This window comes from Dermochelys coriacea, chromosome 1 (assembly GCF_009764565.3).
Source record: "Dermochelys coriacea isolate rDerCor1 chromosome 1, rDerCor1.pri.v4, whole genome shotgun sequence".
Taxonomy (NCBI): Eukaryota; Metazoa; Chordata; order Testudines; family Dermochelyidae; genus Dermochelys; species Dermochelys coriacea.
In genome coordinates this window covers 245,796,866-245,812,503 of record NC_050068.2, presented here as the reverse complement: position 1 = coordinate 245,812,503, position 15,638 = coordinate 245,796,866, and the positions used below count along the sequence as shown (strand labels likewise).

At 41.3% G+C, this 15,638-nt stretch overlaps 1 protein-coding gene across 9 annotated transcripts in view; it reads right to left on the bottom strand.

The window, feature by feature from the left end:
- Positions 1–15,638, bottom strand: part of DNM1L (dynamin 1 like) — a 63,156-nt gene that overhangs the window by 20,316 nt on the left and 27,202 nt on the right. For all 9 annotated transcript variants that reach the window (XM_038383624.2, XM_038383644.2, XM_043518449.1 and 6 more), the window contains 9 exons: positions 15,076–15,147; positions 13,580–13,666; positions 12,077–12,239; positions 8,753–8,873; positions 7,303–7,434; positions 6,493–6,699; positions 6,133–6,253; positions 4,821–4,976; positions 3,032–3,121 (listed from right to left, as the gene is read on the bottom strand). In XM_038383624.2, the coding sequence (XP_038239552.1) occupies positions 3,032–3,121; positions 4,821–4,976; positions 6,133–6,253; positions 6,493–6,699; positions 7,303–7,434; positions 8,753–8,873; positions 12,077–12,239; positions 13,580–13,666; positions 15,076–15,147 (1,149 nt within the window). The remainder of the gene's footprint in view (positions 1–3,031; positions 3,122–4,820; positions 4,977–6,132; positions 6,254–6,492; positions 6,700–7,302; positions 7,435–8,752; positions 8,874–12,076; positions 12,240–13,579; positions 13,667–15,075; positions 15,148–15,638) is intronic.

The following is a 15,638-nucleotide window of genomic DNA, read 5'->3' as shown; positions in this document are numbered from 1 at the left end:
GGCTGTTAGACATGTTTAGAGCAACTGCATAAATATTATTTGGCCTGTGGAATTAATAAAGGAATTTATGATTAAATTTGTGTTTGGTGATTTCCCATATCAATATTAATAATTCCAATTATTAATAAATATTTATACAATTCTGTAAATCAAGAAGAGGGAACACACAGTTGTACAAGAGAATAAGATTAAACAGGCTGTCTTTAGCACAAAAATGTCTGTCAATTCCTAACATTTATTTAGAGCTGAATTACCCAAACACCTGTTTAGATTTGTATAAATGATAAAACAGTTATTTGTAACAGCACAGTACCACATTTAGCTTTGGCACTATAATTCAGTAAAGGAGATCACTCCCTGCAGAACGGACATATTTCTGCTCACTTTTAGGAACAGGAAAATAAGGCAACTGCTGTGGCTATGTCAAGAGCAAAAAAGAAGCTTACAAGAACTAGAAGATTGGACAAATGACCAGGGAGGAATATAAAAATATTGCTCAGGCATGCAGGAGTGAAATCAGGAAGGCCAAATCACACTTGGAGTTGCAGCTAGCAAGAGATGTTAAGAGTAACAAGAAGGGTTTCTTCAGGTATGTTAGCAACAAGAAGAAAGTCAAGGAAAGTGTGGGCCCCTTACTGAATGACGGAGGCAACCTAGTGACAGAGGATGTGGAAAAAGCTAATGTACTCAATGCTTTTTTTGCCTGTCTTCACGAACAAGGTCAGCTCCCAGACTACTACAATGAGCAGCACAGCATGGGGAGGAGGTGACCAGCCCTCTGTGGGGAAAGAAGTGGTTCAGGACTATTTAGAAAAACTGGACGAGCACAAGTCCATGGGGCCGGATGCACTGCATCTGAGGGCTAAAGGAGTTGGCGGTTGTGATTGCAGAGCCATTGGCCATTCTCTTCGAAAACTCATGGCAATCGGGGGAGGTCCTGGACGACTGAAAAGAGGCTAATGTAGTGCTCATCTTTAAAAAAGGGAAGGAGGAGGATCCGGGGAACTATAGGCTAGTCAGCCTCACCTCAGACCCGGAAAAATCATGGAGCAGGTCCTCAAGGAATCAATTTGGAAGCACTTCGAGGAGAGGAAAGTGAACAGGAACAGTCAGCATGGATTCACGAAGGGCAAGTCATGCCTGTCTAATCTAATTGCCTTCTATGATGAGATAACTGGCTCTGTGGATGAGGGGAAAGTGGTGGATGTGTTATTCCTTGACTTTAGCAAAGCTTTTGATACGGTCTCCCACAGTATTCTTGCCAGAAAGTTAAAGAAGTATGGGCTGGATGAATGGACTATAAGGTGGATAGAAAGCTGGCTAGATCGTCGGGCTCAACGGGTAGTCATCAAGGGCTTCATGTCTAGTTGGCAGCCGGTATCAAGCGGAGTGCCCCAAGGGTCTGTCCTGGAGCTGGTTTTGTTGAACATCTTCATTAATGATCTGGAGGATGGCATGGACTGCACCCTCAGCAAGTTTGCAGATGACACTGAACTGGGAGGAGTGGTAGATACACTGGAGGGTCAGGATAGGATATAGAGGGACCTAGACAAATTGGAGGATTGTGCCAAAAGAAATCTGATGAGGTTCAACAAGGAGGAGTGCAGAGTCCAAGAAGGCTAACAGCATTTTGGGCTGTATAAGTAGGGGCACTGCCAGCAGATCGAGGGACATGATCGTTCCCCTCTATTCAACATTGGTGAGGCCTCATCTGGAGTAATGTGTCCAGTTTTGGGCCCCACACTACAAGAAGGATATGGAAAAATTGGAAAGCATCCAGGGGAGGGCAACAAAAATAATTAGGGGGCTGGAGCACATGACTTATGAGGAGAGGCTGAGGGAACTGGGATTGCTTAGTCTGCCGAAGAGAAGAATGAGGGGGGGATATGATAGCTGCTTTCAACTACCTGAAAGGGGGTTCCAAAGAGGATGGATCTACACTGTTCTCAGTGGCAGCAGATGACAGAACAAGGAGTAATGGTCTCAAGTTGAAGTGGGGGAGGTTTAGGTTGGATATTAGGAAAAACTATCTCACTAGGAGGGTGGCGAAGCACTGGAATGCGTTACCTAGGGAGGTGGTGAAATCTCCTTCCTTTGAGGTTTTTAAGGTCAGGGTTGACAAAGCCCTGGCTGGGATGATTTAGTTGGGGATTGGTCCTGCTTTGAGCAGGGGGTTGGACTAGATGACCTCCTGAGGTCCCTTCCAACCCTGATAGTCTCTGATTCTATGAAGAGAAAAGAAGTTTAGAAGTTGGAGCTTTGTATTGGTCAAACAGTATACCAACTCAGACAGCAATTACTACTTCAATTTCTCATTCAATTGATTTGATTCTGCTTCTCCGTTCTCCTTCCTACCTCAAGCTATACTTCTTGATATTTCTTCAGAAAAAATTACAAAAAAAGCAGCAAGGAAGAGAAAGAGACCCTGATGCCATTAGACATACATAGCTAACTACACTGACTTAAATACCCTCCTCTTAGACAAAGAACTGCTTTAAAATCTCAAAAAGAAACCAGTCTTTAACATTAACATTCTCCAAGCTTTGACTAGTTTGAAGTTAGAAAATGAATTTTCATTTCTCTAATCAGATGTATGGTGGTAATTGCTATATTAGCACTCCACAGCAGCAGCGTGTCTGCATACTAAAGTGAAGTGAGTAAGTTTAGTTAACGTATTTTTGTGCATCTCTGAGTCTGATAAAACACAGCTTCCATGTTAGCAAGAAAATATAAGAGAAGGCTAAGAGGTTTAAAATATGAATTCTAGGTAAAACTTTTTTGGAGGGGAGAGGGATTTTATTTTATTTTTTTTTAAATTAGGCCAAGGTATTCAAAATCAGGAACTTAAAGTTAGGTGCCTAAATATGGCTTTAGCTTCTATTTTTGAATATTTTGGTTTAGTCTAATGTTTTTGAAACTAAGATTATATGGTAAACAAAAGCACTAAGAAAGGACACCACCAATAGAAACAATGGTTTGCTAGCAAGCAGGAATGGAATACAAGGTGGTAAGTAACAACAACACTAATTACCATTTCATTTGTAACAGGTAGCCTCTTACGCAGAAGACAGGTCACTACTTCAACTATGGCATCATGTAGTTTGGGAAACCTTAGCAATTCCTAGAATACAAGGAGGAAAAGCAATGTAATAGAGTCAAAGTCTAATGCCAGAAGTGACCACCAGACCATCTAGTCTGACCCCCTTTATATTAATGGCCACCAACACCACCCAGCACCCATACACTAAACCCAACAACTTAAATTGCCCTTAAAGTTGGAATTGCGATTACAGTTCTTGTTGATTTCAATCAAAAGCAAGGTTAATACTGAGTCAGTGAGCAATAAGAGTTAACAGCAGGGAATGAACTATTATCATTTATAATTTTTGTAGCTACAGCTTGATTTTGTTGTCCCACTAGGCACATTTGGGGGAGACTTTCAAAGACAAAAATGGCAGTCACCTAACTACAATTTGTGCGTTTGAAAGTCTCCCCCAATATAAATTAAAACCAGTGTTATATGCAGACAATTTAGGATGTTGAAGTTACCAGAGTTTACAGTATCCAATTAAAATTGGTGAGAAATGTAGACAGGCAGAATAAAGCACCCAACCGGGACATACCAAGATGCTGGGGTTAACACTTCCATTAATGAATAGCGCTGTGAGGAGATTTTATAGCCACATGCACAGTAGTTTGGACCTTGCTTATGTCTCATCCAAAAATAATACACTGATTCCTACCACTGAACTGATTGTGCCTCCAAGTTCCTTCCTATCTCCCATACAAATCTGCTGTGCCTTCTCTCATAAGCCGCAATAAAAGAGGGAGGAAGAATAGTTATTCTTAATTAGGCACTTTTCTGCAAGTCTCAGTCCTTCCTTGGTGTTGTGTTAATTCAGAATATGAGAAATTTCAACACATCGACTAACCTATCAAGGTTAAGAGACCTAGTAAGCAGGAGATTTTTCTGAAGCCACAACAGCATGAGTTTCTAGTGATCAGCAATTTGTTGCTTAATAAATTATTTAAAAGTGTACTTAACTTACTTCATTAACAGATTACAAAATACTGAAAACAGGAAGTGTCTTACACATTGCTAACCATTTAAACTTTTTTCTAAGGGAATAAGAGAGTCTTTGAAAGCAACACTGTAAAGTTTTCCAATAAAGTTTCTTCAACACATTCAGCATAGATATATGTGGAGGGCAAGAAGATAAAAGCTATGCTCATTCTGAGCTATCAGTGAGATGAAAACGGCATTTTCACAAGGACTGCAAAGCCTGAGAATCAATGTTTGCAGGGCTACAAGAATATAGAATTATGTCTAGTGTGGGGAATGACAACTCTGAATTTTCAGACTACCGCATTTAAAATCACAGTCTAAACAATCTCAACCATTATATTAACTTTTGGCATTCAATAATAGTACCATATGTGCATCTCTTCTATCAAAACTAGAGCATCTGAACTTTATGCCAAAATCCATTACTGCCTTATTAGGCCAACAATGAATACTTACCACCATGACAGTCTGACTTTATGAATAAGATGCTTTGCACATTTCCCACAGAACACACTTTCACAAGGCTGTTTACACAAGTTCACGAATGATTTTTATGTACACTGACAGAGTAACTGACTTTTTTTTTGGAGGGGGGGGGGTATATAATGTGGATACTGAATTTTTACCATAAAAGAGGTTGCTCAATACTGTTAGACAAGTCGCAATGCACTGAAGCCAGATCTTAAGAGTTAATGATATTTCTAAAAAATACCTGTACACATTTCTAAACTTAGTAGTCAACTTCTGCTTTTACCTGTGTACTGTAATTGCTACAATGTTGGATAATCCTCTGCATTTCCTCATGAACCAACTCCACACAGCGCAAGCTGGGTTCCTCTAAACGTTTGATTTGCCTCTTCACCAACAATTCAAATGAAACCTCAGGCACGAACAAGGCAGGTCGGGGACCCTAGTCGAAAAAGGGAAGAAAAGGACAGATCTTTTTTGTATGATAATAGCATCCAAAGTGTGCTAGGTGCTGAATGAACCCTAAAGGGGCATTAGCTGATGAATCCCAAAATTAAATCATGTTATTCCCACACCAAAATATTATATTCAGATGAAGGTAAGGTTGAGAGTATGCACCAGTAACCTAAGGGTTAAAAAAAAAAACCACAGAACCACCCCAAAACAGCACAGGGAAGATGTTATAAGTATCCAAAGCAATATAAACCCATTTTCACTTTAAAGGAGAAGCTCACTAGTACACAAACGCTGCACAAAAAACATCCAATGATGAATCTAGCCCTCAATCTGCAGTTGATTTATAGGTTCAGAGGGTAGATTAGTGAGAATTGTACTATGAAGGGGGAAACAGAGAGAACCCAGTCCCCAACTCCCAACACCTCTGTGCTTTAAGGTCTCTTCCCTGCACTCATACCTCAGTTCCTCTGGTAAAGGAGTTGCTACGGGGCACCTTTCAAGTATTTGGGGATGTCAAAGCTATTATGTGACCATTGAACCTTTAAAGACCAGTGTCCGTTGTATCAAATATTCTATCAGTGAGAACTCGACTGATGTCGTCCAGTCTTCCCCATAGAATTGCTGCATGCAAATTAGCTGTAGAGTAAAGGTGGTGAGTGGTTGAGTTACCTCTGATGCCACAATGGCCCCACTCAAGAGTTGCCTGAGTTGTTGACCTGAGCCTGTCTGTAGCCTAAATAATCATAGTCATGAGAGAACCAATCAATCTTATCTTAATTCCAGTCTAGATTCTTTGCTTTATAAAGTATGCACAAGACTGATTATTTTTATAACTATTAGGGAAGTTTGAAGTACATGCGTTATTCCACTGTTAAGATTACTTGAGACCAAGAAAAGACTGACACCTTTACATTTCTTGAAGGACCTGGTTTTAATTAACTTCAGTAAAAATTAATTTAACTTGTATGGTCTCAGAAAATGTGGGGAGGATATATTGTTTTCTTCACACAAAATAAAGAATTCCTGCTTTAAGCAAAACCTTAATTTCATAATACAACAGACATGAATCCAGACAAGATTTTTTAAAATCCCATTTCAGATCCAACAAGCAAAAACCTTAAGAAACCTAAGATAATACTCACTGTAGCATTTCGAATAGCAGTCAAAATATCTATAGTATTAAGGCCACCTAGTGGATCAACAGATTCTAAGGTTCGTCCAAATGTCTCATGAAAAATGTAGCAGATTCTAGCTCCACCACATCTAAAAAAACAAAATTAAGATTGAGGTTACAAATGAGGAAGAGGAGAAAATATTAACTGAAAGGTTTTTCTGTGCCTAAACACACTGAATATTTTAAAGTTAACATTATTAGAGTGTAAAATTTTTAAATATATTATGATTTGCTTTTACTACTACTACTGTCGTTTTAAAGTAATGTGATCCAGTGTTTCATGCCAATTATCACAATCTAGATTCTATAAATAAACAATTATACTTACAGCTCAGAAGTTTCTATATATTTTGCAGTTCCTTCAATGGTGTTGCAATATTCAGTGGCAAACTTGGTAATCAGCTGCAATAAAGTGGCACTCTTGTCCTCTACGGGTTCCCCGTAGCTGTTCAACAGAGACTGATATTGAGCAGCTAACACATTTATTCTGGTTTTCAGTTCTGGCAAGCAATCTCTGATATGATGCATTAGTAACCTAAAAATAGAGAAAGTATAAATTCTTCTGTTAGAAAAGGGAAGAAATCTTCTTCAAACTTCATTATCTCCAGCACAACTTAAAATATAAACAATTATGATCAAACAAATATATTCTTGTAGAACAAAAAGATGATGTTTGCTAAGAAAGTACAGTAACCACAGATACTAAATTTTGTTTAAAATTTCAAAGGGAGACTTCCTAATGTTTCACTGTACAGCAGTAGTACTTAAGGGATGCTAAAGATAAAAATAATTTTTAATGACAGGTTTCAGAGTAGCAGCCGTGTTAGTCTGTATTCCTTTTCTTTTTGCAAATAATTTTTAAAACATTCATTGTGTGTTACCAGCACACTTATTTTTTAAATCTTTTTATTTGTCATTTACTTTTTGCATGACAATTAATCACTGTGGGGGAGAGATAGCTCAGTGGTTTGAGCATTGGCCTGCTAAACCCAGAGTAGTGAGTTCAATCCTTGAGAGGGCCATTTAGGGATCTGGGGCAAAAACTGGGGATTGGTCCTGCTTTGAGCAGGGGGTTGGACTAGATGACCTCCTGAGGTCCCTTCCAACCCTGATATTCTATGATTCTAATCTGTGGTACCTGTTAAGTGTCCTAGCGAGATACTTGGTTCCATTTCGGTTGGCTAGAGATGGATACTTCTTTTGAAGAAAAGCATATTCATCACGGATAGAATCAGCTACATTCTTCTTATTGTTAATATCTAATTGACTCCTAGAGTAAAAAAGAGAACTATTAGTTAATAAATGTAAGGTGCAATTATTTTATTCATGCTTCCACTTTTCTTGACAGTGTCATCCTTAAGTCATCAGAACATCTGCCATTTTTGCCTTCATTCTTAACCCATTTCCCCAACCATTTTCTCTCTTTCACTAACCACGTTAACCCAAAGTTTGGTCAACATTTCCCTCTGACAATAAAAAAGATGGTGGTTCGGTGCTGGGGATGAAAACATGTCATCTCTTTTGAAGGTACTAGAAACATTACTCCATGGACTGACTGGTTGGTGTTGTACAGTAAGTAGGAAAGCAGTATGGGCAGTAGCCATCCCCAGTAGACTAAGCATGCAGCCTTCACATCAAAATGGTATCAGCTCTCACATGGAAGATGTGAGGGGTAAAGCAGATGGGAAGAAGAGTAAGCTCCTGAATCAGGTACCCACACAGCAGCCAACATTTTGAAACTAGGCCATCCACTGCTTATTTCTTTCAGTAATTAAATACAGGTGCTATTATCGTCTCCAAATTCCTTATTCTAAATCCCACACCCATATGCTTAAGAAACCAAAGCATTCCTTCGTATTAAGGAAAGATCCAGCTTTCAAAAGAACATATTAATTGCCATCCCCTACAGTGGTCACCGATTGTTCGATCGTGGAGCCTCACTGAGACTGAGAACCACTGTCAGAGGCTCTGCAATCGATAGCGATAGGGTTGCCAACCCTCCTGAAGCCAAACCTGGAGATCAGCCGCTAAGAGCCCGGCAGCGCAGCGGGGCTAAGGCAGGCTCCCTGCCTGTCCTGGCCCCCACTGCTTCTGGAAGCGGCTGGCATGTCCAGCAGCAGCTCCTGGTGGGGATGGGGAAGAGGAGGTCTTCGCACACTGCCCTCACCTGCAGGCACCACCCCTGCAGCTCCCATTGACCTGGAATGGGGAACTGGTCACTTCCGGAAGTGGCACAGGGCCAGGGAAGGCAGGGAGCCTGCTTTAGTCATGCTTCACCTGAGGTAAGTGGCGCCTAGCTGGAGCCTGCACCCTGTACCCTTCCTGCACCCCAATCCCAGCCCTGAACCCCCTCCCGCACCCCTCCTCCACCCCAACCTCCTACCCCAGGCTCAGCCCAGAGCCCCTCACACACTCCCAACCCTTCTGTGAGCAAGACAGGGCCTCTGAAAAGGGGTGGGGCAAGGGTGTTTGGGTTTGTGTGATTACTGTTATTTCTGCAGTTTCTTTGAGGTAGATTCTGGGTGGCACTTGCATTCAAAAAGTGATCTTGTTCTTAAAAGGGTTGGAGACCACTGCCCTACACTCACCTGTTCACTACCCCAATTATGCCAAGTTTAACTGGAATCACTCTTCCCATAAGTACATCCATAGCATCAGTGCCAGCATCCATGAGATCCAGCTTTGTGATAACAGCAAGCGTTCTTCGCCCTATCAAAACAGCAGGAAAATTGGTAGAACATCATTTACAAGATGTTTGTCAGCCTTAAGCAGTTTAGTAAGGCCTTAGAGTATTCAAGAAGATCCTTAGCTGAATGCAATGGTCAGAACAAGATGACTAGAACTTTGATGAGCAAGGTTCTAGGCTCTACGGAGAAAAAAGGATTGACTGCTGGGTTGGCTGGAAATTCAGATAATTGACAGCAGTGACAGGAGCTCTGTGTCAGCTGAGATGGGGTTAGAGTGAGAGATATGAGGAAGTACTAGGCTCACAAGCTTATAGGTTTTAAGTGTGAGCTGAAAGAAGAGAGCCCTGGCATATATCTAGGGCTAGCCCAGACTTAGAATCATAGAATCATAGAATCATAGAATATCAGGGTTGGAAGGGACCCCAGAAGGTCATCTAGTCCAACCCCCTGCTCAAAGCAGGACCAAGTCCCAGTTAAATCATCCCAGCTAGGGCTTTGTCAAGCCTGACCTTAAAAACCTCTAAGGAAGGAGATTCTACCACCTCCCTAGGTAACGCATTCCAGTGTTTCACCACCCTCTTAGTGAAAAAGTTTTTCCTAATATCCAATCTAAACCTCCCCCATTGCAACTTGAGACCATTACTCCTCGTTCTGTCATCTGCTACCATTGAGAACAGTCTAGAGCCATCCTCTTTGAAACCCCCTTTCAGGTAGTTGAAAGCAGCTATCAAATCCCCCCTCATTCTTCTCTTCTGCAGACTAAACAATCCCAGCTCCCTCAGCCTCTCCTCATAAGTCATGTGCTCTAGACCCCTAATCATTTTCGTTGCCCTTCGTTGTACTCTTTCCAATTTATCCACATCCTTCCTGTAGTGTGGGGCCCAAAACTGGACACAGTACTCCAGATGAGGCCTCACCAGTGTCGAATAGAGGGGAACGATCACGTCCCTCGATCTGCTCGCTATGCCCCTACTTATACAACCCAAAATGCCATTGGCCTTCTTGGCAACAAGGGCACACTGCTGACTCATATCCAGCTTCTCGTCCACTGTCACCCCTAGGTCCTTTTCCGCAGAACTGCTGCCGAGCCATTCGGTCCCTAGTCTGTAGCGGTTTGTACTTGTTTGCAGTTGTACAAAGGCTACACTTGCAATACCACCACTATATCAATGGCTAGGGGAAAAAAACCTATTATTTTTCTTCTGTACACAATGAAACCAATTTAACCAGTTTCTAAAGTATACGATCAGATGTATCTCAAAGAAAATAAGAACTTTATACTTAGATACGAACATCTCTAGACCCAAATGTGGAAAGAAACCTGTGTAGGTATACTGCATTTGCTTCCTTCGTGAAATGCTTCAGAAACAAATAAAACTTAGATTATCTTGGAGCCTTAACATCTTAAACAGCAACTGGTAAACTAAACAGAGTTTGACTGGATAAGTATTGGGATAGGAGGCTACTGTAGACAAACCAGGTGCTGCAGGAAGAGATAATTCAGTATTCAGTACTCTCCCCAAATCTATACTGAACCAGAAACTCAGCCCTGCATTAGCTGTCGCTGAGCTGTTATTGAAAGTGCCAGCTTTCAAATGGACGCAGATCAGAGATCCTGACCACCAGTAGGCATTAAAAAAATCCTATAGAACTTTTTGCAAATATAATAATATGCAAATATAATAATAGCTGCAGACCAGCACACGTGTTACAGGCCTCAGACCTTTAAGGCTGGGAATTATGGAAAGTAGTCCTAGGGTTATATGCCTGATCATATGAACAAGGCAATAAATAAAAAGCAGAATCTGTTGCCCCATCAGACAGCCCTGGTTTGAGGAAAGACATAGGAGGAGGTTCTCCATAGGGGTTAAGAAGGTGGAGCCTGGAAATGGAGCCCCTTAGGGTACGTCTACAGTGCAATTAGACATTTGCATCTGGCCCATGTCAACTGACTCAGGCTCGCAGGGCTCAGGCTAAGGGGCTGTTTTACTGCAGTGTAGAAGTTCAGGCTTGGGCTGCAGCACAAGCTCTGGGACCTTTCCAACTTGCAGGGTCCTAGAGCCCAAATGTCTATACCTCAATTAAGCAGCCCTTTAGCCCAACCCCCACAAACCCAAGTCAGCTGCCACAGGCCAGATGGGGGTTTTTAATCACAATGTAGACATACCTTGAGTGGCTTTGCCTGAAGAGGCCCAAGCAGAGACTGTGATCCTGTGCCTGACACAATGGAGAGGAAAAAATCCCATGCACCAAGGAGAAAAATACTTGGGAAGCCACATTAGAAGGGTGAAGCATTGAATATATTTTGTTTAATAATAAATGAAACCCCAGAACTGGGAAGGGAGAGGGGAGAAGAATTTTGTTTTGAACTTCAACTCTGTTTGGGGACTTTGAGTTGGGCCCCGAAGAAGAGGGGAAAACCAAGGCAGGTAATCCCGGTGTCTTGGGATAATTTTAACTTGAGTAACTACATTCACTGTCTAAATATTTCTTCTGTAGTTTCAAATAAATAAAATACTTTTAGCTATTTCAGCAGTTGTGAAAATGATTCTCACATAAATACAGTCACAGCAAGTATGTAGAATGCTTTTGGACTCATTTGGATCAGTCACTACATAAATATAAAATTAGTATATATCCACTGCTCAGAAAAAAGTTCAAATCAGCAGATTTGCCAGACAAATACAGGACACTGAAGTGGGCAATATCTGAACTCCAAATGCTTCCAAATGCATTTTCTCCCCTTTTGAGACTAGAACAGAACTACATGCAACAGCCAATTACTAACGATAGAAGTATGCATTTTCCTTGCTACAAGACACAATTTTGGAGGAACAAAAAGCGTAAACATATAAGCAGGCCGTACTCAATAACAACTCTCGTGAAAGCAGCCTTCTTCAATGCAATTATATTGCTTTGGAAACAGCAGAGGATTACAGTACCATATTAGAAGAGTAACAGGATCTGGACTGGCCTTGCCTGGCAGCCAGCAGGCCCTTAATTAGATACTAATTCATCTCAGCATTGTTAACAGCTTCCAAATCGCACAAGCTACAACTGGAAAATGTTATTTGTTAAAATACAACTGTTTCCAGAGAAAATGCACTAGTATGAAAAACAAATACCATTTTCTCCAAAACTTTAATTTGATTCTTATTTTTTCCTTGGAAAATCCATTTTAAGAGAAATACTAAAATGCAGACGCCAGTATGTCTTGCTGCTTACCATCTGGATCTACCTCCCGTGCAATTTTAAGTGCCTCTGATGTAGCCATGTCTGTGTTGGCAGCTGTGACTGCCAGAATAATTGAATTTGGGTTACTAATGAATCGAAGGATTAGTTCTCTGATTTGAAGTTCAATGTCCTTAGGCTGATCACCCACAGGTACCTGAAGGGAAACAAACAATATAGAACTAACGGGGGAGTGAATCATGCAAATCCAAATCACACACTTCTCTCTATTAAAATACATAATATAAAATCAAATTTCTCTGGACTAAAAATCAAGTTTGAAACCAGGTTAATCAAGATACTATAAGAAAGGTACAAAAACATGAAAACAGTGCACAATGAGAACCAAACCAAATACTCCAACTTACCATGTTAATTTTGAGGAGATTTTCAAAAGAACAAATGGCAGTTCTGCCCCTAACTTGCACTGCAAGTCTGGGGAAGTTAGGCATTTAACTGCCATTGGGGACCCAGAAAATAGCCCCCTTCCTGTAGAAAAAGTTACTGTTCAATAAAAAAAAAAAAACTTTCATGTGGGACCTGAATATTTCCTCCCCTTCAGGGCACCCTTTGTGTCCTTCAGAGCTCAAAACAGATTTCCTCCATTGTTTCTTTGCTTTATGCAATTCTTCAAGCATTGCCACTTCCGTAAGAGGGGAAGGTGTCATTTTGATTCTGGTCAATACTTACCAAAATTAGCTACAGGCATTACTGCTGACACTAAAGTGCTACCTCTCCTATTAGCCAAGCATGCTACCTCCACAACATTTCCAAGCCTCTTATACCTGCTCCTGTATTTTCCACTCCATGCATTTGATGAAGTGGGTTCTAGCCCATGAAAGTTTATGCCCAAATAAATTTGAAGTCTCTAAGGTGCCACAAGGAGTCCTCGTCATTTAAGCCTCTTAGTGTACATCTACTCTGCAAAAAAAAAAAAAAAAAAAAAAAAAAAAAAAAAAAAAAAAAAAAAAAAAAAAAAAAAAATCCCACAGCAGCGCGTCTCAGAGCCCAGATCTACACACGAGCTCACGGAGCTTGTACTACAATACTAAAAATAGCCATGTAGACATTCTGGCTCGGCCTCTAAAGCCCAACTCCCTCCCCAGTCTTCAGAGCCCAATCTCCAGCCCAAGCAGAATGTCTACATGGTTATCTTTAGAGCCGTAGTGCAAACCCAAGTGTGCAGACCCAGGCTCTAAGATTCGCTGCTGCTGTTTGTTTTCTGCAGTGTAGACATAACCTTTATAAGAAAACCCTGTCCCCTCATCAGTGTACAGCGCTACCAAAGATCCAAATTCTAATCACAAGGTGGGGACACTTAATTTCAAAGCCATACAGAATTGCTGGTCAACTCGAGGAACAACAATATTTTCTGTTTTTAAAGGGAACCTTAGATGATTTATCAAATGGTACAAAATGGTCAAAACAAACGTCATTTTGTCCCTCTCAGAAATAACCTACCAGCAGCAAATCAAAAGGTAAAATTCAGTCACTTACCTTTGTCATTCCTGGCAAATCCACAAGAGTCAGATTGACAACATTCGGTGAAAAAATTTTAAGGTGGATAGGTTCAGGACTGATACCCTAGAAATAAATTAATATCACCAAGAATTAGAGTTAGAAGATTTGTTTACCTAGACATACCCCTCAGAAAGCCAATTCTTTATTAAAATTAAACTCCTGAACCACAGACCTCTACACAAGAATTTGTCCAGAAATAAAGTCATCAGTTTACCAACCAATTTCTTTGTGCGTGCAATCCTGCCTTCTCCTATTTGATGGATAAAACTAAATTTCAGCAACTGCACATATGCACATAAACATGGCTGCTGATTTTACAAGCTAAACAAAGTGTCATACATACACATAAAGCTGTATATATAAGACACCATATGGGTTTAACCTAGGGAGGTGGAGGCTACTTCTTGTGGAATTACTACATAAACAAGTTTTGAAGAGAAGTCTGATACCCAGAATTCTGCCAGCATAGTCATTTCATAGCAGTGCTAGTGTCACCTCAGAACTACGTGAACTACATGTGCTAGTGGATCCACTACATTATTTACTGTACACTGGAGTGGTATGAGGCTTTCCCAACGTTTAGTCCCCGATTTTCTGCAAGTTGGATGGGGTGTTTGCTCCACATCAGCCCCAAAAGGGCCAAGGAAGCTGAGAAAGGGCCAATTAGTGGCTACACGAGAGGTTTAGGCTGGCAAAGCAATCCCTGATTGGAAGACGGCATTCAGCTGAGCAGAAAATGGCTGCAGCGACCCTCTGTGCTTTAGAGCAGTGGTCTCCAAACTTTCTGGCTCGCACACCTGCAAGGCGAAGACCGGAAGACCTGCCACCGACGGAACAGGACTGGAAGACCTGCTGCAGGCGTACCACCGGATGGGAACACCAGCCGTGGACATGCAGAGCTGCCGCTGAAGAAAAAAAAAACAGTGCACCCCCAGTTTGGAGCCCACTGCTTTAGAGAGGAAAGGAGGGAATCTAAGGAAAGAGTAGGATCCTGTGGTCCTGGCCCTGAGAGAAGGGTGTTCCTAGCAGAGAGACGGGCAGAGAAGAAAGCCTGTTGGAGATGAGTAGGAAGCAGCCCAGGGAGAGAAGGGACTGAGCAGAAGTTGGCTGCATGTTGTAAAGTCCCTGGGCTGGAATCCAAAGTTGTGAGAGGGCCCAGGTTCCCCTACCAGGTACTGATGGAGTGGCATTGCCTGTGACTCTATACCCCAGAAAGGGAAACAACATAGTGACCTGGCAGGAGGGCTGAGTCACAAAGAGGAAGCTGAAGTCCCTGGAGCGAGGGGAGGTAGCAGAGCGAGAGAGAAGACAACAGGCTAAGACCCCATAAAGAGAGGTGTCAGATCTGGACGAGAGCTAATCCCCAGAAGAGCCAGGAACAGGTGCCACCAACAGTGAGGACCCCATGACAGTAAGGAATTTTTAAAACTATGATATTCTTTGAACTAGAGTTTAGTTCATCTTGTACCAACCTTATTATTTCCTGAAATCCTCTCCGTTTCATTTTCTATTTCTTGTCGAATTTCCTCAAAGTCTGTATAGAGCTGAAATACAGAAGCAAAAGTAATTGAAATTCAGACAGCAATGTACTTACTCTATATATCTATGAAAGAGAAAGATTTATATATATCACCAAAATGTTCTTCTTGCCACCATAATGATGTTCTTAGTCCATAAATGGTGGACCAAATGCATCCGATGAAGTGAGCTGTAGCTCACGAAAGCTTATGCTCTAATAAATTTGTTAGTCTCTAAGGTGCCACAAGTACTCCTTTTCTTTTTGCGAATACAGACTAATACGGCTGCTATTCTGAATACTTTCCTCTCGTATTTCTACTCACATAAGTCTCTAGTTAACTCCTTCCCTGACTATCTTAAGGTGGAGTAATAAAAACAATTTGTGATGGTATATGTACTTATTTTTGCCATTTCCACTCAATGCTTCCCCAAAAAACACTAAAAGCAAAGCCAACAATACATACGAATTTGGAATTTTTAAAGCCTAGACATTCAGGCGATACAAGCCAATATAGCG